Below are 24,330 nucleotides of genomic sequence, written 5' to 3'. Positions count from 1 at the left end.
CTGCACATTCACAATACAAACTTTTTCCTTACTTAAACTGTATATCAGCTTAGTTAGCATCCAGTCACATGTTACAGTAACATCTATTCTATAACATTAATCCATAATAGAGATTTCCATCTTTTCTTTTGTGAATAATGATATGAATTTTTAAACATGAGATAGCTGGATTATTTTGTTCTGATAAATTACATGGAAATATGATAAACTACAGTAACAAGTTTTCCTCTTGCTAAATCCTATTTGCCAAACTGAGTGTTGACCTCCGTTTACAAAAATAAAATACATGAGCAACATTTGAATATCATGCAGCAGGATGGACGGTTGTAGCATGATTTATGATGAAGAGGTCGAGCTCCTACCAACAGTCTTGTCTTTGAAGATCTTGGGGTAACCTCTGTTGGGGTATTTTCCTCTCAGCTGCCACACATCAAAGAAAGGCTTCCAGTCGATGAAGTCCACCAGACTGTTCAGGTCATACCAGTCAAACACACGAGTGCCCAGGAACTGAGGATGCACTGAAGCACAAAGGCAAAGATAGAGCACACTTGGTTTTTAAGGTCCGTGCAGAAAATGTATTACATACAGTATAATCTCTGTATCTGCTCGTTCCAGCACCTCATTGGAGGCATATGATGCATGTGGTAGAATACTGCTTCAGTTAACTTACCTGGCCTGGGCACAGAGAGCCAGTCAATATGCAAAGCTTTCTCTCTGGCCTGGGAAAGAGACAGATACCGACGATCCTGAGGCAACAGAGGGAGATGAAGGATAGAGAGGATGGCAAGGCAATTTCAGTTACACTGCACATATTATCACAAGTAAACTCAATATGCTCAGCATTAAAATGGATGTGTGAACCAGAAAAAAAAAATCAAGACATTCAAGTAATTGATAATATTAATACCCATTTATGGGACGAGGATAGGAAGATAATCAGATCAAGTCTGTGCGATCCATATAAGAACAGTAGAATATACAGAATATACAATTGTGGTCAGAAGTTTATGTTCACTTGTCAGTGACTGGAAAATGTTCATTAATAGAGAAAAAACTTGTGGGTCTCCAAGTGTCATTGGACTTAATGAGGTCGACTTCCTTCCTTCAACTTCCTGTCAGTGATTACAATTTCATACAGTCATCGTTTTACAGTATGTAGTGTTTGACTGCTCGCATTAGACTGAGCCACAAACATCAGACATCAGAGTTCAGTGTAGATTTACACAAGTCAGGAATGTTACCTGGGGCCATCTCAAAGCAGCCTCAGGTCCCAAGATCAGTGCAAGTCTTTCATTTAGAGTATCATAGATCAACCTTCTGAAAAGGTTGTCAAGCAAAATTAAAACAGAGATTCTTTTTGAATCACTGTTGGTCATTGATGGCTCAGGGAGGAGAGTGAAGAAATGAAAGAGTCAATGAGATGGAGGAAGGGTTTCCAGGTGGTTTAACATCTTGAGCACGAGTGCCTTTGCTTCATTACTCTCACTCAGTCCATCTCCCATTACTTCAACTTATTCCTGTCCTCTTGTCTGATGCCTCTGTGATACACTCTTCAAAGTCCTCTTCTAGTATGCAACACAAGGTCAAAGTGAAGGTTTTTTCTCCCCTCAGAAGATTCTCACGGTGTTCTAGTTCTGTGTGATGTACTTGAACTGTGACACCACATACAAAGTCGTGGTCACAATGCACTATTTTTTCAAGCCTGTGTTTATGGAGGCTCTACAAAAAAAAATATTGAACGGATCCTACTAACAAGTATTGTGTGTACATCAAACCCTAATACACTAGTATCAGATTGTATCTTATTCCTGTGTGCCATAGAGCTCCACTGTCCAAAATCTATAAAAAACACATCAATGAACCAGACTGTTGTATGTGTGGTGTGTTTGTTCATTACAATGTATGAATACACACAGGTATTTGGACTCAATTCCATATGTGCTGCCCCAAATACATGTGTATTAAATCACCAATAGTCCCAGACAAATGTGAGTAACGTTTAATACATGTTAGAAACTACAGTGTCCAGCCGTGAGTCTTTTACTCTGAGCTGGTTTTAAAAAGTTTATGTCTTCAGTAGGAAACTATGTACGTGGAACTGAGAGCCACACAGAGCGTAGAGATGTCAGAGCATATTGAGAGATTACTGTTTAGTCTGTTCATGGGATTTGTTGATATTAAAAAAGACACAGAATGATACAAGACCTATCCTTTCAGTAGGCTGTTGCATTTCTTTAAGAGCTTCTATGGCATCAAACTGCTTCTGCTGGTAGCACATTTCCATTTTTCCTGCAGCATGCATCATATGCTGCCTTGTGACAACAATATAATAACCAGCAGGAATTTCAGATAGAAGTTTCATTGCTTATGCAAAACATTACCAAATTTCATAGATAGTCCACTTTGGAAACAAACCACCGTAAATGAGCCTGTTTGAAATTGCACATCAATTTTCTATGGGGTTTTCCCCTCCTGCAGCTGTGTGCAGGGGGCTCAGATGTGTTTTAATATTACAGCCTGGATTGAGATGTGATAAAGGTTCATGTGGATGCAATGCTGATCTTAAAGAGGGTTGACAAATGTGGGTGACTGGACCCAGCACCCAGAGGCGCCTTCCTTGTTTGAGCGTTTCTACCAGCCAGTCTTACTTTCAGGGAGTCGTAGTGCTCCTGTCTGATGTCCTCGTACTCCTCTCTCAGGTCCTCAAAGTACTCTTCCCTCACTGCCTCATCCAGGAGCTGTGAGCACTGATGGACAGGAAAACAAGACTCAAACATCTTTCAAATCTGTGGCCACGTCGTCTAATATCATCTCTCTGATCATCAAATGCAATAATGAGGTTCTATTTCCAGTCATATCAGGTAGATATTCTTACCACCACCACACTCCTTGAGGCATCCAGAACATGGATAACAGGACATGAGTAGCGCGGGGCGATCTTCACCGCTGTATGTGTCCTATCACATACAAAACACACAAATGACTCAAGAGAGAACTGTAAAATATCAACCTCAGGTTTTTCCTGCCAATCTAATCCAAAAGACAGCTGTCTTTGGATTATTAGCCAACGCTTTGTTGAAAAATTGACAAAAATTTTTATTTTATTTTTTTCCACCAAAACTAATGTGCCTTTTATCAGCACATTCTTTGATGCACTTAAATGAAGTGCGTGCACGTTACACATTTTACATGTCGGTTTAGAAAGCAGACATGTTAGTTTTAACGTGACTATTAGACAGACACTCTCTGGATCCAGCTGCAAAGTCTTCCTCAGTTTCACCCAGTGTTGGCAATGAGGACGGTTAGCTCACCTTAGCGTCCTCGTTCTTAACCACAGGAGCTTCACTTCGAGTCCATCAATAAATTACTAAACTGATACTAGTAAATTACAAAAAATTATGAGAGACACAAAACCAAAGCTGGTTTTGTCTATATTAGTGATAATTCTAATTAGAAAATAAACTAATTTGGTCTCAGGTAGCACTCCTGTTTTGACTGCTAATGCATAATAATTTGATTTACATAAATATTTGACCAGAAAATTTCAGGTTTTTGAATAGCTTCCATGTCACGTGACCCAGTGACGTCAAATCAGTACTGAGTTAGTTGTATTACTACAACAAGACACACCTCTTATTGTTGGAGTTCTTTGCTCATCTATTTTATATGAATGTTTTCATGGAAAATGTATTATTTTGTTTTTAATAGCTTCCATGTCATGTGTGCACATGTCGGTACAGTATCTGTTCACTGGTCATATAAGAAAGCTCTTTTCCTTCATCATGTCTTTGCTTTTTCCATCAGGAAGTCTTTTGTCCTTTTGTCCTTCTGTGTCCACTTTCTTTGTTTGCCCTCAAGCAGAAAGTGAAATCAGGATTTTTTTTTTTTCTGCACCACATAAATAAAATTTCTTGGTGTCCTTGTTAGTCGTGTACAAGGTACAGAATCCAATTTGACAATAACAATGTGCAGTGTTGAGTGTTTAAGTAGAAACTCAGCAGCGACAAATACACATGATGATTTTGATTTTAATTAGCTGAGAGCAGATGTTACCTGCCGTTCATGTTAGCTGATCAGTATTATCAGGCATCAATATATTTCTGCGTTCGCCTCAGATTGTGTTTGTTTGTGTTAGTTTTACTTTGATGTGGTAGCTCCTCCAATCAGCAGTGGTATTGTAATGCCCAGTCTCTCCATCTCTTTGGCCACATAGATCATCTCATCCAGTGAGGGGGTAATGAGACCAGACAAACCAATGATATCTGTGTGAACAAAGCAAACATAACACCTACATTACTGCTGCTATTAGTACAAGCATTAACACCATTAATACAGTCACAGTGATTCGAATCATTCACACTGACCATTATTTGGATCAGTGGCTACAGGGCAAACTTATGTGACATCATGACACAAGGCTGACGATTACAACAACTGACTGAAATTCTTAAAAAGATGCTCCATCAGCATCTCACACTGACAATACGTAATCTAAACATATAGTGTACCTGCTTTCTTACTGATGGCCTCTCGGAGGATCTTATCACAGGGAACCATCACACCTAGGTCGATCACTCTGAAAGACATAACGCTTCCTGAATAATGATATGAATAGCCAACCTTGACACAAACTTTCCTCTTTTCATTTCATTTCTCAGGCACACATGAGGCATTTCTGTCAAGTAATCTTTGTGCTTGTATTGTATAATATCACTTTCCACATGAAGAAATACTGAACAAAGACTAAGTTTTAGTAGCCACACTCACTTTTTCCTTTTCTGGAATACATTTGAGTGTTCTCCTGTATGTACATTGGCAGAACACCACACTGCTAATGGGTTCTATTTCAATAGTCTTCACAATAAGAACACTGTGTCAATAATATGATTTTGCCTGGGACCTCAAAAGCATGTGCTGTTAGTCCTGTCCCATGTCCACACACAGAAAATAAGTGCCATTAAACAGCTGTAATAGTGTTAGGAGGTGTTAGGTGCCCAGGGCCTAGCAACAGATCAACACTGCCATTTCTCTCCCATAATGCAACAATGAGCCCTGTGGGGGGATCAAAAGGCAACGTGATGTGATGAACTGGTTAATTCTCTGAACTGTTCAGTGAGCTAGTGTCAGTGCCACGGAGCTTAACATTTCACCTCAAACAGAGGCAAGCAGCAGATGGGATGCTGTTAGTGTCTGAAGCTCCTGCTGTTCAATCACACACTGCAAATCATCATGGACTTACAAAGTCTGCTTTCTGACTGTCATTCATTTCAACTGACATTTAAAAACAGCAAGATATTTATTGCTATTTATAAAGCATTTTGAGCAAAAGTGCTGCTGACACTGTGAATATACTGGCAAGGTGTGGTCGCCAAAAAAACATTATGCCAAGCAGAGAATTTAAAAAGGCTTCTGTAAACCTTCAGCAGCAAATCCGTCTTACCTGAAGTTATTGCAACCCAGCACCACACCAACAATGTTCTTCCCAATATCATGCACATCTCCCTTCACTGTAGCCAGAACTATGGTTCCCTGAAAGGGATCCTGTTGACCAAGGAGAAAACATGAGAGGAAGTGAAGGACCGGGGAGCAGGAGGACATCTGTCCATGTTTGACTGTTTCCATTATTTCATAGAGCTGCTGTCTTGGCTGCAGAGGTTCTCTTCCCTCTTTATCAGTCTTCCCCAGCGTGATTTTAGGCACTGCACCCACTTCAGTTTACTTTGTGATTTACCTTTGGATATGTAATGTGTTAGAGTTGGGCGGTATCCAAATTCTGATACCGTCAAAACTTTGCCACATTTTCCCGGGGTATATGGTAATACCGTGACTAATTAAAAATCACTTTGCAGGGCAGCGTGACATGCGCGCAGTTCAGACGGTCAGTGCTCACACTAAGAAGCACTGATCCTAACTTGTAGCATACGAGAATGACGGGGAGAAACTCAGCTAAAAGCCTCTACCAAGCATTGCCACCCAAACGAAACATAATTCATACACCAAGAAATTATATGTGCATGTAACAAAAAAACAAAAATAGCGCACGTCAAGGGTACAGCATCTGCTGATTTCACCACTTCATGCAAACCACCAAAGCCCAGTATCATATGAAAGCAGAGAGTCTGATGATCACGAAGATGTCTGCCTCCTCACTGTGCAACGAAAACTCGGCGAGCTAGCAGCCAAAAAGTAGCAGAAAAAACTTTGCTAAATCATAAAGTATGTTTTACCTTTGCTGTTTAGTGGTCAAAAGTTATATTCCAGCCTGAAAAAACACTGCTAATGTCTCCTCCTATGACTCTGCGTTAGTTTGAGATCAATCATGAAGGTCCTGGTTGTTTACATAAAGAGGAGGGGGTTTCTAGAATGGAGGGAGTGCTCTTCACACAATAACCTATCTCTGGGGTTACTTCCTTCTGGACCGTCATTGGTGTTTCTATGGTGAATTTGGGCGGGTCGCTGAGCTATTGACCGGCGTAACTAATGAAACTGATACCGTTGCTATTTTTAGATACCTTATTACTGGATTACCGCCCAACCCTATAATGTGTGTTACAAAATCATCTGGTTGAGAGCTCCAGCTTACTAAAACAAGTAGTCATCATCATTCTCTTATCTAATCTCTTATGTAAGTTAAGAATTCCTCATAATAAAAGCTATGCAAACAACATGACTTGCACTTTTTAGGGTTTAAAAGAAATACGCCAGCATTGCACCACATGCGGGTCTTCAATTAAACAAAATCTTGATCTTTGTGGAATACATTGGTCAAAAAGACAACACTGAAATGGAACTAAATGCATCCACATTTGGTTGAGACTGACCATTTCCTCAGTTGACTCCGACGACGCCATCATCTCCTCCCTCTCCTTCTCCATGAAAGGAATCAAATAGCCCACCGCCTTCTTCATAACACGAGCTGACTTTATCACCTGCAAACACACACAATTTTTATTACTGTTTCAAAATTCTGAAATATAGTAATGAGCACAGCAATGTTTAACCACCAAAAAACCTGAAGCTGTTGTGCAGATTCTTCTTGTGACAGATCAGTCAATAGAAATGATTATTCTCCACACAGTGAATTAAAAATTCAGAGCGGCACTCCGTCCGTCCAGCTGCCATGGATGTAATTAGGGACACACTGATCCACTTTTTTCAATTTTGATCCAAATCCAATACCTGAACTTGGACATTTGTCTATACTGAGAACTGATCCTATACATAAATATACATTTAACTGAACTGTTATTTATTATTGAAATAATAAATAAGTGTGCACAGGCAACTTTGGAGCGGTGTGATGGTGTCCTATGACCATTGTGAGATGCTGTAGGATTGTGGCTTGTGACGTTTAACTCCTGTTTGAATATTACTGTATTGTTGATAAAGTTTAAACAAGATTTGCTTTGTTAGTGATGGCCCACATTTCCCATCATGCATTTAGGTATGCTGGACTGAGTAGTTTGTTGAATATGCAAACTTTACTTTTTGTTCATGTTTGTATTGGGTCTGTTCAGAACATGGTGGTTTATTTTGGTACCTGCTATTTTTGTGCTTGTTTATAGTTTTAGCCATTAGTGAGGTGTCTGCTGCACTTCTTAACCCAGGCTGCAGATGCACAAAGAAGTGAACACAGAATTTGGTTGGTTAGGTTGACCCCATCGTCTCTGATACTCAGTTGAGGTATGGACCATGGATCGCTGCATCCCGAGGTGAAATTATGAAAATAAAGCATCTAAACATCATTAACATCACTCTATTCTTTGGCACTGTTGAACATAATAGATATAGCAAAAGAATTTTCTCTCGAACACACAATGCACTTGAAGAGACAATGTTTTCACTAAGAGAGGGATAAGCAACAGGTACCAAAGATCACACAGGCACTGAGGCTCTGTCAGTCCTCTCATGGTTGGACAAAACCTTAGGAAAAATGTACCATGCAGACACCTGTCTGAATGACAGAAAGCCATTCATGTCACAGAGAAATGAATTATAATCCTGGTTTGTGTGAGCAGTCCAGGCCACACCAACTGATGCCATGATAATGCAACACATGCTGAACACCACAGGTAGATGCACAAAAAAAATACAAAAGCAGTCCTTCCTACCTGTGGCAGGAACATCTTCCCAGCTCCAAAGAGATCTCCCACCACCTTCATGCCGTTCATCAGGGGGCCCTCAATGATGTGAAGGGGCCGAGAGTAGCGATCCACCTGTGCCCGACACTCTTCCACATCCTCCACCACATGCTTCTCTATTCCCTGACAGCAGCAACACAGCATGAGGCATTACGGGAGAAAAGAGAAGACATGAAAACATGAAAATGACAGCAGGTGAACTTTCAACAAGGCAAATTCTGTCTGTTTTACTGATGACAAGGTGCAGCAGAGGCAGCCAGCGCGGGACTTTATTCAATGAGCTCGCAGATGTGCAACAGCAAAGTCCTCTCCTCTCCTGTCAGCTTTTGCAGACATGCATGCGTAGGGCTGGGCAATAAAACGATAGCGATATGTCTCGCGATAGACACATAATCAATATCAATAAAAAATGCGTTCCATAAAACATTTGTTAATTTTTTTTCTTCGGCGGAAGAAACCAGAAGTTGTGAAGCAAGGTTGGTTGCATGAACAAAGGCACTCGCTCTCAGGTAACCGAGCAACGTAGGTAGTAATCGCTGATCAATGGGAGTGACACGCGAACATGCCAATCATGTAACAGTATTACGTTCGGTTGCGCCATCACGTTGTCTCGTGTTTGATTCTTCGCAAGGAGTGAGATGAGAAATAGAAAGTGAGCGCTGCAGCGAGCGAAGAAATTGATGATAAAACAGGGAAAGTCAGCTTGCCAGTATGGCAGTTTTTTGGATTTTATAAGTCGGACCGTAGTCAGACCAATGTGGTGTGTAACTTATGCAAGACTGTCGTCCCCACCAAGACCGGTAACACCACAAACTTATTTAACCACCTTAGCCGCACTCACTCTTTGGAGCGCAACTGTATTCACCAACGTCCGCAACCGCAGCACCACCGCACAAGCAGCTGACCACCATGCAGAGGTATCTGCTTCAGTGCCTGATGACAAATCACCTAAAAGGCACGAAGACGTAACGGAGGCAGCGGCATATCATATAGCTAAAGACATGCTTCACTGAGCACTGAGGAGAAGTCAGGTTATAAACATCTCTTACACGTACTTTTTTTTTATTTTATTTTTTTTAACACACTTGCAATAAAAACATAATTGAATAGTTCATGTATGTTTAGAGTAAGAAGAGTGACTAAAGTTATTCATGTGTCTAGGCTGGTTTTATAGTTCAGTCAGTGTTACTGTACTGTCTATCATGTTTTTATTTGTTTGTTTGTATGTTACAGATGTCAAGTCCACCTCAGTTTCTGCTATGTTTCCAAAACACTGCACATATTTGAAAACATTTTATTCACCAGACAGTGAATCAGCTTGTGAAGTTCCTACACTAAACCTGCAGAAAAAAGTTCTCAGGTTTCTCTCTGTTTACATTTTGACACTTTTATTTACATTTATTATTTTAGTGTTTTCCATGGTTGTGTTGACATTTCCTTTCATTTCTGATTTCTGCCTTGATAGCTGAGGGATTATAATCAGAGGAAGGTTAAATTTAAAATAAAAATGTTTAAATTTAACGTATTTTTCACTTGGTCCTTATTTTAAATAGGTCATAAAAATATCAATAATTATCAATATTGACCGATATAAAACACTTATATCGTGATACAGTTTTCAGCCATATCGCCCAGCCCTATGCATGCGCCCACAAAGGGCTTCTGTGTCGACGTGACTGACATCCTCTCATTTTGAGAAGATGCCCAGCCGTGGATATTTAACATTCTTAACATCACAATGGCTCACATGAGTTCACATCTTGTATCCTGTTACTGCAAATGTGTGGTCTTGCAATAGGAAAATTTGGCTGCATGGGAACCAAAACCAGGCAAAAACTGATGTTAAAACGATCTGCTCCTTTAGAAAAACAGACAAATCATTCTGAAGTCATTGCTCATAGGCTGGAAACACTTCTGGAATGTTACATAATGCTTTAAGTAAGTCGAGGTGCACACTTTAACATGTCTCAGCAAGTTCAGGTGACCACACAAATGTTCCAGGATCAGAGTGAAACCAGTGCTTCATCAGTGTGGTTATGACCCTGGCTGTGGATCAGCTCACCATTAATACATTCTGGCCCATATTCCATATCAGTACAACAGCAGTTTCAACAGTTAAGTTAAAACTTAACTGTTGAAATGCTTTTGTGATCTTATATTCTTAAAATAAATAATGACGTGTCAAACTATGTCCACAATAAGCCAGCTAGACAGCTAAACATAGTTCAGATGTAAAAACACTATATGTGCTGTTCGGTAACAACACAGCGGAGCATCTGGTCACGAGTGGATCAGAAAGCGTCTGGTCTGACAATGTGGTTTTCATCCATTTACACAGTTTTCCATTTCTGCAGTCAGACATCTGAAAGAGTATAAACCAGATAGCAGGTGAGCAGACGATCCTGTGCCACTGGGTACATTGTAAAATAGTGAGTTACTGAATGAATCGCTATTTTACAATGGCGAGGTTGTCACACAAAATAAATATAAATACCGCTTAATGACAACTGTAGGCGTCGGCCTGATGTGTGATTGCGTATTCTGACATTTCAAATGAGCGTTCATTTAAATGTCACTGATTTAAATGATCACAGTGCCAAGGAAAGCTGAAATTATTTCTGATTGGGACCCAGAATATTAGTGACCAATGAGCTGAATCAGAGTGTAAAGAGCAGCTACAAGCACATAAATCCTTCATTTGTCTTTCTCCTCACACACAGTGAGGAGAAAATGAGAGGTGACATACAATCAGCCTCTTTAGTTTACTGTTACAACAACAAGCTTCTCTGTCTCACGGCATCATGATCAGTGCAGCTGAAGGAAAGCGATTTAAATGGCTATAATAGAAGCATGAGGAGGACTTCTGGAAGAATTCAAACCGGCGTGAAAAATCTCTCACAAATCTAATCTAATCTGATCTCTTTTATCATCATCTTACCTTAATGAGAGCGTACTCCAGCCTGTCCTCCACACTTCCTTCTCTCCACTCGTCTGTCTGAACCACCTTCTTCCCTCCTTTCACATTACTCTGTGAACAACAGTAGTCAAGTGGACATCTGTTAACCAAACCAAAGCAACAACTACCTAGAGTATTATTCACATGTATGTGTGTGTGTGTGTGTGTGTGTGTGTGTGTGTGTGTGTGTGTGTGTGTGTGTGTGTGTGTGTGTGTACCTGTGCGTAGGCCAGCAGTTTCTCTGTAGCATCAGCATCTCTGTTCCAGATGAGGTTTTCACACAGTAACAGCAGATGTTTATCTATGTCATCATAGACCGGCAGGTTCCCAGCATTCACTATGCCCATATCCATACCATCCTGAGACAGGCCAGAGGACAGACAGTGTGTGGGTGCGTGGGAAACATAAAGCCTGTCAGTGAATACTAATGGTCTGAGATCCTCTTCTCACTGGACTGGTATTTCCTTGGGGACCTGAGATGATTCAGGAATTGAACACCCACATCTGGGGTTTTGTGAGGTTTCATGGGAGAAATACAGCATGATTCATTCACATTTACTGAATTCAGTTCTGAGGATTATTTCTAGATATACAACATAGTCAAAAGTATATGGACACCCCTTCTAATCACCGGATTCAGCAGCCTCAGCCAGTCCCACTTCTAGCAGGTACATCAAACTCAGATTTTCATTGTGGCACTGTCACAGGAGGCCATCTTTACAGCCAGCTGTCATTGCAAAGTAAGAACTAGAACAACCACCACCCCTAGTTGAAGCAAACAGCGTATAAAATTAGTTTTTCATCACTCGCGACACTCACTATCTTTCGTATATTAGAGATCAAATATTCCTCACCAAAGCAATGGATGTCATTTGGCTTCCTGCCTATGGAGAAGTGGCTTTTTAGTGGCTTGTAGTTTAGTAGCTTAACTGTAACTACATGAGCTTCTCAGATTAGAGCCTTATGCAGACAGCTTGCAGATAGCTTTGGTTTTATCTGCCCAGGTTCGAGAACTAGACTTCTGCCTTCACTCAAATAGAAGTCCATGTGATGTCATTTGTGGTATTAAGAGCATAGAAAAATGCTTCTGAAAGCCGTTTCTGGAAAACTGATTATAATAAACCACACATTTTATTTGTTATTTTTTTGTCTGTGGAGGGACAGTTGTGTGTCTGTGTTTACCTTGATTGCATGGTAGAGAAATGCTCCATGCATAGCTTCTCTGATGACCTCCATCCCTCTGAAGGAGAAGGACAGGTTGGACAGACCTCCACTTACCCTGGCTCTTGGCAATGTCTCCTACACATGCATGCATACAAGCACACGCATATGTACGTGTACACACACACACACACGCACACACACACACACACACACACACACACACACACACACACACACACACACACACACACACACACACACACACACACACACACACAGTTCAAAATGTTTTTCAAGTCTTCTTGTGAATGCTGAGGCTGAAAATGAGTTAAGCAGCTTTTAAGAAAACAAAAATGTTTTGACCCTTGAAAAATGAGCAGTGACAGAGGCTCCATGTGATTATCCATCCATCCATCCATTATCTATACAGCCTATCCCAGCTACAATGGGCGAGAGGCGGGGTACACCCTGAACCGGTTGCCAGCCGATTGCAGGGCTCCATGTGATTATCTGACTCAGAAAAGGACTGTGATTTCTAATTGGCTATTTCGTATGAGGATACTGTGAGAGATGGACAGAACTGCAGGTGTATTACCTTGATGAGTTTAGTGGCTCTGATGAAGTTGACGGCGTACTCGTTGTGTTCCTCCATGCCTGTACCGATGGTGAGGATGTTGGGGTCAAAGATGATGTCGCTGGGGTTAAATCCCACCTTGCTGACCAGCAGCTGGTAGGCCCGAGTGCAGATCTCTACTTTCCGGTCTGTATCCGTGGCCTTGTGAGGACAGTGGGCTTGTCAGCACACAAGTGTGTTTTTGTGTGAGTGTGTGTGTGCATGTGTTTGACTCCTCACCTGTCCCTCCTCATCGAAGGCCATGACCACCACAGCAGCTCCGTAGCGCTTCACAGTGGCAGCTCTGAGCAGGAACTCCTCCTCTCCTTCCTTCAGACTGATGCTGTTGACAATACACTTCCCCTGACAGCATTTCAACCCAGCCTCAACCACTGAGAAGTTAGAGGAGTCGATACACAGAGGAACCTGGGGAGGAGAGGGAGAGTCTGAATGATGAGCAGGTTCATCACCACCTGAGTTTAGCATGTTAGCATGCTAAAATTACTTAATTAACACTGAACACAAAGTACATCTGAGGCTGAGGGGCGCATCGTCAGTCTGCAGGTATTGGATCATACACCAAAGTACTGAACAAATTAAAATTTGAACCTGATGATGGTGTTAGATGAAAAGTCACATTTATTAGACATCATCCTGAATTGGACATGAATGTGTCTATCAAAGATAATTCAGACTGGATCAAAGTGGTTGATCAGCCGACACAGCTGGCACAGCAAGACAACAACAACTGTAATGCTGTCTCCTACAATCACAATTTGCAGCGTAGGACATGTGACATAAGGTGTTATTTTATGTAATATATTATATTGCAATACACTCAATATAATATGGTAGCATCATCAAAACTTCCTGTTGAGGAATTGTATGTGTTTATTTCCAATGCCTTTAAACCTCCTACCCGTGCAATATCTGGCTCAGAAGCAATGTAGTTACAAAATCGGGCCATAGCTGTTGGCCCCTCCAGCATCCCCTCATCCATGTTAATGTCCAGGACCTGGGCCCCCATCTCCACCTGGGTCTTAGCAATGCTTAGAGCCTCCTGGAACAACAGCACAAATAAAAAGCTATATGCTACCTTGAATTTCACCTACACTCATGATTTGACGTCTACTACTGCTACTACTAATAATTATCATATTCATTTTCAGAATAATAATCACAACACCCATAATATTGAGAATAATACTTAAATCTGGCTCACCTCATAGTTTCCTGCCATGATCAGCTTGGCAAACTTGCGTGAGCCAGCCACGTTGCAGCGCTCACCAATATTAACAAAGTTGGTGTAAGGGCCAATCCTGAAGGGCTCTAAACCTGGAAATGAGAAAGACATTTGTATTTTGGACAAACAGGGATGAGCAGGGGGAAGGAGCTCTCCTGTAGAAGGGAGGGAGGTTTTCAGCGCCACTCTTTGATTAAGCTCTTTGATTTGATTGATTAAAAAAGAAAAACATGAAAAAAACTCCCATTTCTGGAGGTAGATTTCATTGACTTACTGTACATATTTGAAACACGTTTTGAAGTTATGTGCTGAGCGTGCACGAATAAAGGTTGTTACTGAATACAGCAGAATACTGAGGAGGGTGGAATGACCTGCAGTATGATGACTATGAGTGTACTAATTAACCATTTCAGAACTGTTCTCCTTTCCATTTTTCTTCTCTGGCTGTGAAGCTACCATCACTTAATCTCAACACTTTCTGCATTTGTTCTATATCAAAAATATTCCAGGAAAGGGAGGAGTTATAACCTGTAACATGCTAGAATGCTTTTAATATGAAACAACAGAACAGGACGTGTTGAGTTTTCTTGACTCTAACATAACAATAAGGGGAGAGAAGAGAGAGCAGAGTGGTGTGTATGACAGGAGTGCTTATTCCTGACCATAGACAGCTCAACAAGAAAAACTCAAGGTTCAATTGCTGGTTTTCTGGGAGCTATTAACAGCAGGTTCTGGTCTCTTCACTCATTAAGATTAGATTATCATTTTACAGAGGGGAAATTCAGGACAGAACTGAGTACAGATAAGCAAAGGTACTTCAGAGATAAATTTTTGCAGGTATATAAAATAAAAATGAGAACAGATTAAAGAGAAACTATGCAAAAGCACTTAAACTTAAACTCAAACTACATGCAAAAGCAGTACATATACAATACCCACAACGAGTGCAGCACTTGAACAAACAGTGCAGGAACAACAAAAAACTGGGAAAGTAGTGGGATGTTCCAAGAATGCACAACTGCAAGGAATTCAGGGATTTCTCATCCAGAATCCATAATATCATTAAAAGATCAAGAGAATCTCTGTGCATAAGAGGCAAGGCTGAAAGCCAACATCGACATCCACCTCACTGCAGTAAAAACTGCCATTATGGTATAAAAGATATCACTACATGGGTTCAGGAATACTTCGGAAAACTGTTGTCAGCAAATAAAGGAACAGATCAACAACATCCAGGCTGGAAGTGTTGTTCTAATACCTTCATTACATCGCTCCTCGTCTCATGTAAGGCTAATGTTTGTGCACTGTCCCTGTTCAAATAAAGCCAGGTGAAACCTGAAATGTGCTGTGGTCTGATCAGTCCGTATTTCAGATTGTTTATGAAATCATGGATGTCGTGTCCTCTGGGCTTAAGGAAAAACATCCAGATTGTTACCAGTGCAAAGTTCAAAAGCCAGCATCTGTGATGGTACAGGGGTGTGTGAGTGGGTAGGGGTGACTTGCACATGTGCAAACAGATCATTAATGCTGAAAGGTACACACAGGTTTCGAAGCAACACGTGCTGCCGTCCAGATGATGTCTTTTTCAGGGACATCTCTGCTTATTCCAGCAAGATAATGCCAAGCCACATTCTACACGTGTTACAACAGCGTAGCTTCTTAGTGAAAGAATGTGGGTACTAGAGTTGCCTGTCTGCAGTCCAGACCTGTCTCCCGTTTAAAATGTGTAGCATATCAGGAAGCAAAAACTAAGACAACGAAGAGCCTGGAATACTGAGCAACTGAAGTCATGTATCAAGCAAGGAGGAGAAAGAATTTTACTTTTAAAGCATAAACAATCAGTGTCCTCAGTTCAAATGCCTTCTAAGTGTTATTGAAGGGAAAGGAGGTGTAACACAGAGGCAAACATGCCCATCATAACTCTTTTGGGCTATGTCGCAGGCAGGTGTATATTTACAAAAAACAATAAAGTTTATGAGTTTGAACATTATATTGTTTCAGCACTGGTTTTATTTTAGCAGCACAACTTCAGGTCGTATAAGCCTGTTTCAAATAAAGACCTGGTTCTTTCTGTATTTGAAGACAATAAATAAATGACTACTTGAGAATTCACTGCATTTCAAATCATCTGATCAACATCCTAAATTCATTCATTCATTTCATTATCAATGAGTCCAACCAGGATTTTACCACTTTAGACATGAAAGTCTCACAGACAATGAGATTCACACGTACGTATTACTATAGTATTACTATTATTAGTATTACCAGCCAGCAGCATGTAGTCTTGATAAATATCAGCAGCAGGAACTCTTGGCTGGCGGTGTTTGACTGCTTCAGATATGGCTCTGCATGAGAGGGAAGGAGGGGAGGGAAAATAGTTTAAAAGTTCCAGAATTAAACAAAATATAAAGACAAATGTTTACTTGTCAAAAACATGAGAGTGACCTGATGTGATCTGGAGTGGTCCCGCAACAGCCTCCCACAACATTCACCAGTCCATCCACCGCAAACTCCTGCAGACAACAGTTTCAAGGTTGTGGCAGTGAGCCAGTCAGTGTCTGCTTGACTTACTGAAGATACAGTTTTGAAAAATGGTTTTAGGAGTAGCAGAGAAGAAATTCTGGCAGTCCTTAAAAGTAGAAGCTTTACTGTTTAATTGGTGAAACATTTTCTAAAAATGCAGGCACAAGAATGTCATGAAGACAAAAACACAGGATGCCACAGTGCCACGCCCTGCATAAACAGGAAATCAAAAGAATGAATATTACAACAGAGAGCGTCTTTGTTGCCAGGATTCCTCCCAAACCTCGGGCCATGACATGCCCTTCAAAATCAATTGTCTCTCAACATCGTCTTCTTATTCACTGTGATGTTGTCTATCTTAACATCTACACATCAGTCCTAAAAAGAAATAACAATAGAACAGAACCTTTAAATGGCCGGATGTTACTTGTGGAGTTTCGTCATACTCTCCAAATGTGTTGGGAAGACCTAACAGAGAAACAGAGATCACTCAAAGATCATGACATCATTACGTCATCAATATGATGCAACCTAAATTAGGCCACAGGTCAGTGTGTGTTATAGCGGCTTAGAGAGGACAGCAGAGTCATTCCGAGCAAACAGCCCTGACACAAACCCTGCCTGTGTGAACCTCTGGCTCTGTGGCTGCAGGTTGGTTTGGTACTGAGGTACCTTGGACTGCACTTGTCTTGAAAACTGTTTCTAATATTCTATCCACACTGTAATTTATGTAAATGTATAAAAGGGTGTCCAGATGTTACATGAGCCATGTCCACTTTAATTTCTAAATTTAAATCTGTCATACACACAAATATATAGCACTTCTGATTGGAGTCCTGAGTGTGCCAATGGAATTATTATGGATTTATACCATACTTAATTAGAATTAATCGATAAACTAAACAATTTATAAAGCTATAATGTGTATGATGCATAAATGAATTCAAATTCAGAAAAAAAAGATCATTAGATTCAGTTTCTTTGGCTTTTACGTTTTGTTATTCCATCTACTTATGTTTCCATTACGTGATCACTTCAATCCAAAGACATTCTCCTCATTTTAAAGATGTATAAACTGTTTTCTACCAACAGCGGCTGGAGCTCTGATTCCAGGCCTGTACTGTGCTGAAGACGTGCAGTTGTTCAGACTGACTGTGGCTTACCTGCATTGGGATAACAGCTAATGAAAGCTGAGGTGCTTTTTCCAATGGCCTCAATGAATGGCCTCATCTCAGCTGCCCCCAACGCACAGTTCAGACCAATGCTGCAACACACAGAAGGAGTAGCAGAAGTAATGGAAGAGTTACAGTATCGTCAGTATTGTCTGGACTCTAGTATCGTATCACTGCTTTGTCATCACACGTGCAGTTATGAGTGATGTACAGTAACTCACCAAAGAGGATTAGCATGAGATACACTCACTACAAAGGCTTCTCCGGTCTGACCGGACAGAGTGCGTCCACTCCGGTCAACAATGGTCCCTGAGATCTATACAATGAGTGGGACAGATGGCAAAGAGGGCATTTAAATATATCTGAAACTGGTCAGAAACTCGATTTCTAGATTTTTTCTAAAGCAGAGGACAATACAGTTCGAATATAATAAACACATACTTCACCTACATAGAGAGAGGCATTTTTGCATATGCTCATGTGCAAAGCAAAAGATTACAACCCCCCCACCCCGAGCATAGACTACTACCAGAAATGATCAATGGGAGTATGGACAAACTATCGCACGTACAAATATAGGCTTTCTTTCGTAGCTCTTTTCAAACAACAGGTCGATGGCAAATAAGGCAGCCTGTAGAAGGAAACAGAAATACAGTAGGCAGAGACATCAATTATGTAATCTCGTCACAGCTTTAAGTTTGATTAGCATATTATAAACACACACACACACACACACACACACACACACACACACATATATGTTATATGAATATACAGTAGACAAGATAGTCTAAAACAAGTGTTTTAGAGAGGTGTCTAAAACATGTCAAATTTAGTTACTGTTCTTATACAAAACCATCCAGAACGAATCAAATTGTCAGTTAACATATCTAAACCAATCAGGTGAGAGCTACCTTGGCGTTGGCAGTGTCAAAGATGGTTTCCACCAAAAGGATGTCTGCGCCTCCATCTATCAAACCTCTGACCTGCTCCGTATAGGCCTCTACAAGCTCATCAAATGCTGAGGAGAGAACACACACACACACACACACACACACACACACACACACACACACACACACACACACACACACACACACACACACACACACACACACACATTAACGATGGCTCATCTTCATTGCATCAACATTATCAGTGTTTCTACACTTAGTGGCCACTTTATTAGGTACACCTATGCGAGCTAATGAAGTCTGGAACTGTTCATAAGGTTCAGGTTTTAATGACACAGAGGAGTTCATTCAGCTATGTCTTCATCATTGTTTTATCAGTTGTGGTAAGTGCTATTGTTGTATTGGACTGCATTAAATTCAAAAGTGCTTCTAATATTGTGCCCTCTCATGTATGCAGTGGATAACACATTACAAACCTCTCTGCTAACCCACACGATGATACATTGAAATGGGAGAAATCTGTTACAGCGACTCTGCTCCACAAATGTACGAAAATGATTGTACTTGAGTCACGACAACACAGATTCAGTCACATGAGGATCAGAAGGTCCTGTAAACAACTAACACCAGTAACCACAGCACGGCCATGACCACAGTGACTCTGATATTCAATCTGCTGTGGTCACTGAGCAGGTCAACGTTAAACAATAAACTGTACGTTAAATCCTAGTTATCATGTGTGCTTCTCTTTTAGCAGGTTGGCTGTTATAAACTCTATGGCCCCTGAAACAGGACATATCTATAATCCCTAGCATGTTCTCGGGCCCCTGTCCAACTCTTGGCCCCTGGAATTATTCAATCACTTTACAGCATCAACAAATACAAAAGTCCAGTATGCAGGATTAATGGCATCCAGTGGTAAGCTGAATACACCTTGTCTGCCCTACGGTGGCCCTCGCTAGTGTCAGTGTTGGGTTTGTCCATTCTGGGCTATTGTAGGAACATGGTGGCACAACATGGTGGACTCAGTAGAAGAGGACCTGCTCACTAAATTATGAATCCTACTATGAAGACGGGATGACCTGCTCTACTCTGCCTCTGATTGGCCAGCAGTCGTTGCCCTCATTGGTTTGGTTGTTTAGTTAATGTGAGGCAGAGCAGGGTGGGTTTGTCCCTTAGACATAGTGGTATTCACAAATTCATGACCCAATCCCTCCGTAGACATAAAGAGCTCATTCTAAGGAAACGAAAAAACAATTCTTAGTTCCAGGCGATGATGCACTGCTGGAAACATAACTATAATTATTGTTTTCTATTTCTGCACATAGATCCCTCTCAATCCAACACCCTGGACCTTTAAGTCATCTTACTGATGTTCCTGAAGTCAGGTCTCTCCACAGATGGGGATACAGACAGGGTTTTGTTGGTAGGACCCACTGCCCCGGCCACATAGCGTTTACAACCTGACAACACACACACACACACACACACACACAGTGCGAAAGAGAGAGATTACAGTTGATGTTATACACATATTAAAATCCCAGACAGTTGGGGATTGGACATTAATCCACCCGATAGCAATGTGCTGCTATACTGCCAAAAATTCAGCTTACCGGTTTGTTTGGTGACATCATCTGCAGCCTTCCTCGCCAGCTCTGCAGACACCTTGTTGAGACGATAAGCCTACACACAAGACACAATAACACGTCTACATTAAAAGAACACAAATAAGCTGATGACAAACTCCATATCATTTTTTATGATTACAATGACCTGCAAATTGTCTTATCTTGACAGTGGGAGCAGTATTAAAAAATACTGTAGACTTTGTTTTGATGAGAGTCAGTTACTGTTTTATAGAATTATTTAATAGACCACTTTAGTATGAATTAATACAATGATGAAAAACCAGTGATAAAACATACATCATGTGAAACTACAAAACATCTATATAAATTAGGTACTGCATCACACAGTAATGTATTATTTAATTTATAAAGGTGTTCTGATTTTGTGTGATATGACAATGAGTTATAAGTGAGCCCAGTATTCTGAGTTTTGCAAATCAACACCATGCTGTGAAAGTGGAGTCAAAACAATTGTGAAATTGTGTAAAATAAATGTCTTGTCTGTCCATTCGTACGGAGCAAGGTTTGTTAAGACAAGAGGGTCTGTTTCTCCGCTGTGCCTGCTAAGGGAGAATGTTGTCGTTTAAGGTGGAGATAACAGCAATGTCACAGAACGAGGTGAAGACTGTACATGCTGCATATACAAACCAATCACTTTGCATCTACTACCACAGAGGTTTGTGAGTGGTCGGCAGTGGTCTAGTGGGGTCAGACATCATACCATGTGCTCCAGTCCATAGTCTGCCTGGGCGATGGAAGTGCTGCTGAATGTGTTCGTCTCTATGATGTCAGCACCAGCCAGCAGGTACTCCTTTAAACACAGAGCAGAGCAAACATTAGACACTGTATCATAGGGATCATTCTCTCAGTAGACAGTCGTCCACACAGTGACATCAGAGACAGCAGAGACAGACAACTCAAACTAACTGCATGGCTGCCTGACATCACGACGGGTACGTCTGGGTGAGGCTCTGATAAAATACCTTGTGTATTTTGTAAACAATACTGGGCTGTGTGATACTGAGAAGGTCGTTGTTGCCCTTCAGTGAGAGAGGGTGGTCTTTAAACTCGTCCCCCCTGAAATCCTCCTCTTCAAGCTTATGCTGCTGGATCATGGTTCCCATACCACCGTCCAGGACCATAATCCTTTGCTGCAGCACTGCTCGTAGCTCGGACTCTAATGCACATCTGCATCCTGGAAAGAAAATAAAAGGGACACCATATTTATACAGAAAGGCTAACTTCAAATAGAAAAAGATACCAAAAGATCATCCAGAACATCCAATGAGAATCAATTAAAACCACCACTTCTTCTGCTCTCATTGTTTTGGTGAAACAGCTGATTTATGCCATTGGTTGATTCTGATTGGAATCATATGATATTCATTTAAAAAAAAACTCAAACTGTTATCAGACCTTTTTACGCGCACTGTGAAAAGGCTCCTGTATTTTTGTGTTAAGACTCAAGTCAGAACTTTATTTGTACCCAGAGGTCAAACAGTAATAACACACAATCACACACAATATCCAAAAAACCCACATAATAGAGAAGTAAAAATGAATGTGAAATGAAAAATGGAGTGATGAAATATCAAATGATTTGATTAATCTGAAGTCAGTTTGATTAAAATAGTTGCGATATGATGAAAACAGAGCCATGTTTCATCATTTTCCCCAGCTTACAGTCGTTATTCACAACACAAAAATACCTTTTATCAGTCAAGGAAAGTGGCCTCGAGGATGGGAGTAACAAAAAAGAACTGAAGAAAATGAGAGAAAATGCTTCCATATGAATATTAGAGGTGATGAAACGTATGTGAATTGACTGACTGATTTGATAAACTCGACTGTTTATGTGAAACCGTGTTGCTCTGATAATCACCTGGGCTGTGTAGTGTCCACCATTCACTGCTCACAACATCCAACTGACACTTGTTGTTTACAGCAGGCAATTTTTTGCCCAAAATGTTAATCAAATCCACACCCACTGACTAAATAATCACGTTTTTAGTCTCAGTTTCAAGGCCGGGGAGCATTCAGCACTGACCAAAAGTAGAAAAACACGTGTAGAAACAGAACCGGTGGTTCCTGTTGTGTTAGTTAGTCAGCAGGAGTGTTTTTTTATTTTCTTCAGTTCATTTTGGTTACTCCCATCCTCGAGGCCACTTTCCTTGACTGATAAATGGTAACGAATGCAAGATGAGCAAAATGATGAAACATGGCTCTGTTTTCATCATATCACAATTATTTTAATCTAACTGGCTTTAAATTCAATTTACTGTATATCACTTTTCATCACACGTGCACTTTCATCTTCTCCATTGTTATCAGTTCATCTTTGCTACTTCCACCCCTCATAACTGTTTGTTACATAAATCAGACAGACTTTTCTGTTGAGGACCTGTGATACTGTGACAGACCTTGATCATCTTTATTCATGCATTTTTCTTTTCAAGATTGGGAGAAACATACCAACAAATAAATGTAAAAGTAAAAACAGACAATGCCCCTCACTGGGCCGAAATGGAATCTTATGGCTTAAATCTAACTCTCCCTTCATACATTTACTCAGACACTGTGCATAAGCTTTGTAAACAAACTAAAAACCCAATTGTAAAACATATGATAAAGATTTGGTGTGAAGTGAAGAAATACTTGGACAAACCACAATCACTATCTCAATTTACTCCAATTTGGGGTAATCAGCTCTTTGTACCAGGAAGGGCAGATGCAACATTTTAAATTATGGTTAACTAAGGGACTTAAAACAATTCAAGACCTGTACACAACTAACTCAGATGATATGATGTCCTTTGATGAGCTAATAGTCAAATATCACCTCAATAGAAAACACTTCTTTAAGTACCTTCAGCTTAGAAATTATGTTAGAATAAACCAAAACAATGTACTTTCTAAACCCTGTCACACAGGACTAGAAAAAATTATAACAAAGAATTGCCTAAGAAAGGGTGCGATATCAGAACTCTATAATTTGTTGATATCGTTTTTGGGCAAGAACTCAACATATAAGCTAAAGGCCTGGAAGGAAAATATACAAACAGATATTTCCATGGAAGACTGGGAGGCCGCATGTGTCAACGCTCATTCTACATTTATAAATGCACGCCTTAGAATAATACAATATAAATGGTTAATGCGGATGTATGTGACGCCGGTAGAATTGAATCGATATGACCCAAATATACCAGACATATGCACAAAATGTACAGAAGATAGAGGAACACTATTCCATTGCCTTTGGCAGTGTAGAATAATCATAAAATTCTGGGAAGAGATAAGAGTCATAATCGAAAAGATTATTTCCAAATCAGTGTCACTGGACCCTAAGTTTTTCTTGCTGGGCCTTTATCCAGAGAAACATAACTACAGTAAGTATGAAAAAGCATTTATAGACCTGAGCTTGCTAAATGCCTAAAAGTGTATCGCATTACTGTGGAAAAGAACCCATCAACCAAGCACCAGTCAATGGTCAAAACAAATGTTATCAAGCCTACCATTGGAAAGAATCACCTATATTCTGAAAACCAAACAGTATGTATTTGAAGGTATATGGAAGCCCTTTATTGAATATGTCAAGAACTCAGATTTAATAGAAAACCAAACTGATGATTAATTACTGTGGGTGTGGCGATCTTCAAAATTCTTAATCTTAATTTCTCCTCTTTTCAACTATTATTATTTTTGTTTATATATTTATGTTAATGTTTTTTAAACACCCATAGTATATTATTATTATCATTGTCATCATGTCACAATTTATTACACTGAGTCTATAATTTGTTTAATAACAAGAGAAGCATGCTGTTCGTTTTGTGTTTCTATTGTGATTGTTTTGTTTAAGATGTGTGTTTTGCTATATTTGGTATTCTATGAAAAATTACATACGGCCATGGTTAGGCCATACGTGTCACAATTGTTTGTATTGTGATCATCTTGTGCTGCTATAAAA

The 24,330-nt window shown here is 40.3% G+C and overlaps 1 protein-coding gene across 1 annotated transcript in view; it reads right to left on the bottom strand.

Moving 5' to 3' along the window:
* The window catches only part of mtr (5-methyltetrahydrofolate-homocysteine methyltransferase), a 32,131-nt gene extending 10,581 nt beyond the window's left edge, over positions 1–21,550 (bottom strand). Inside the window, exons 1-27 of the mRNA XM_070991185.1 lie at positions 21,344–21,550; positions 21,082–21,171; positions 20,346–20,415; positions 20,100–20,192; positions 18,730–18,836; positions 18,387–18,446; positions 18,037–18,131; positions 17,807–17,907; positions 17,050–17,111; positions 16,566–16,633; positions 16,386–16,465; positions 14,097–14,209; positions 13,794–13,934; positions 13,115–13,300; positions 12,857–13,036; positions 12,280–12,396; positions 11,316–11,456; positions 11,080–11,169; positions 8,112–8,264; positions 6,822–6,929; positions 5,441–5,541; positions 4,509–4,576; positions 4,142–4,262; positions 2,876–2,957; positions 2,649–2,747; positions 671–746; positions 363–518 (exon numbers count right to left, since the gene is read on the bottom strand). Coding sequence (XP_070847286.1) covers positions 363–518; positions 671–746; positions 2,649–2,747; positions 2,876–2,957; positions 4,142–4,262; positions 4,509–4,576; positions 5,441–5,541; positions 6,822–6,929; positions 8,112–8,264; positions 11,080–11,169; positions 11,316–11,456; positions 12,280–12,396; positions 12,857–13,036; positions 13,115–13,300; positions 13,794–13,934; positions 14,097–14,209; positions 16,386–16,465; positions 16,566–16,633; positions 17,050–17,111; positions 17,807–17,907; positions 18,037–18,131; positions 18,387–18,446; positions 18,730–18,836; positions 20,100–20,192; positions 20,346–20,415; positions 21,082–21,171; positions 21,344–21,502 — 2,917 coding nt within the window. The 5' untranslated portion in view covers positions 21,503–21,550. The remainder of the gene's footprint in view (positions 1–362; positions 519–670; positions 747–2,648; positions 2,748–2,875; positions 2,958–4,141; positions 4,263–4,508; positions 4,577–5,440; positions 5,542–6,821; positions 6,930–8,111; positions 8,265–11,079; positions 11,170–11,315; positions 11,457–12,279; positions 12,397–12,856; positions 13,037–13,114; positions 13,301–13,793; positions 13,935–14,096; positions 14,210–16,385; positions 16,466–16,565; positions 16,634–17,049; positions 17,112–17,806; positions 17,908–18,036; positions 18,132–18,386; positions 18,447–18,729; positions 18,837–20,099; positions 20,193–20,345; positions 20,416–21,081; positions 21,172–21,343) is intronic.
* Between the last annotated feature and the right edge of the window lie 2,780 nt (positions 21,551–24,330).

This window comes from Chaetodon trifascialis, chromosome 21 (assembly GCF_039877785.1).
Source record: "Chaetodon trifascialis isolate fChaTrf1 chromosome 21, fChaTrf1.hap1, whole genome shotgun sequence".
NCBI classification, from domain to species: Eukaryota; Metazoa; Chordata; class Actinopteri; order Chaetodontiformes; family Chaetodontidae; genus Chaetodon; species Chaetodon trifascialis.
The sequence above is the reverse complement of the archived record's forward strand: the minus strand, read 5'-3'. Positions and strand labels throughout refer to the sequence as shown.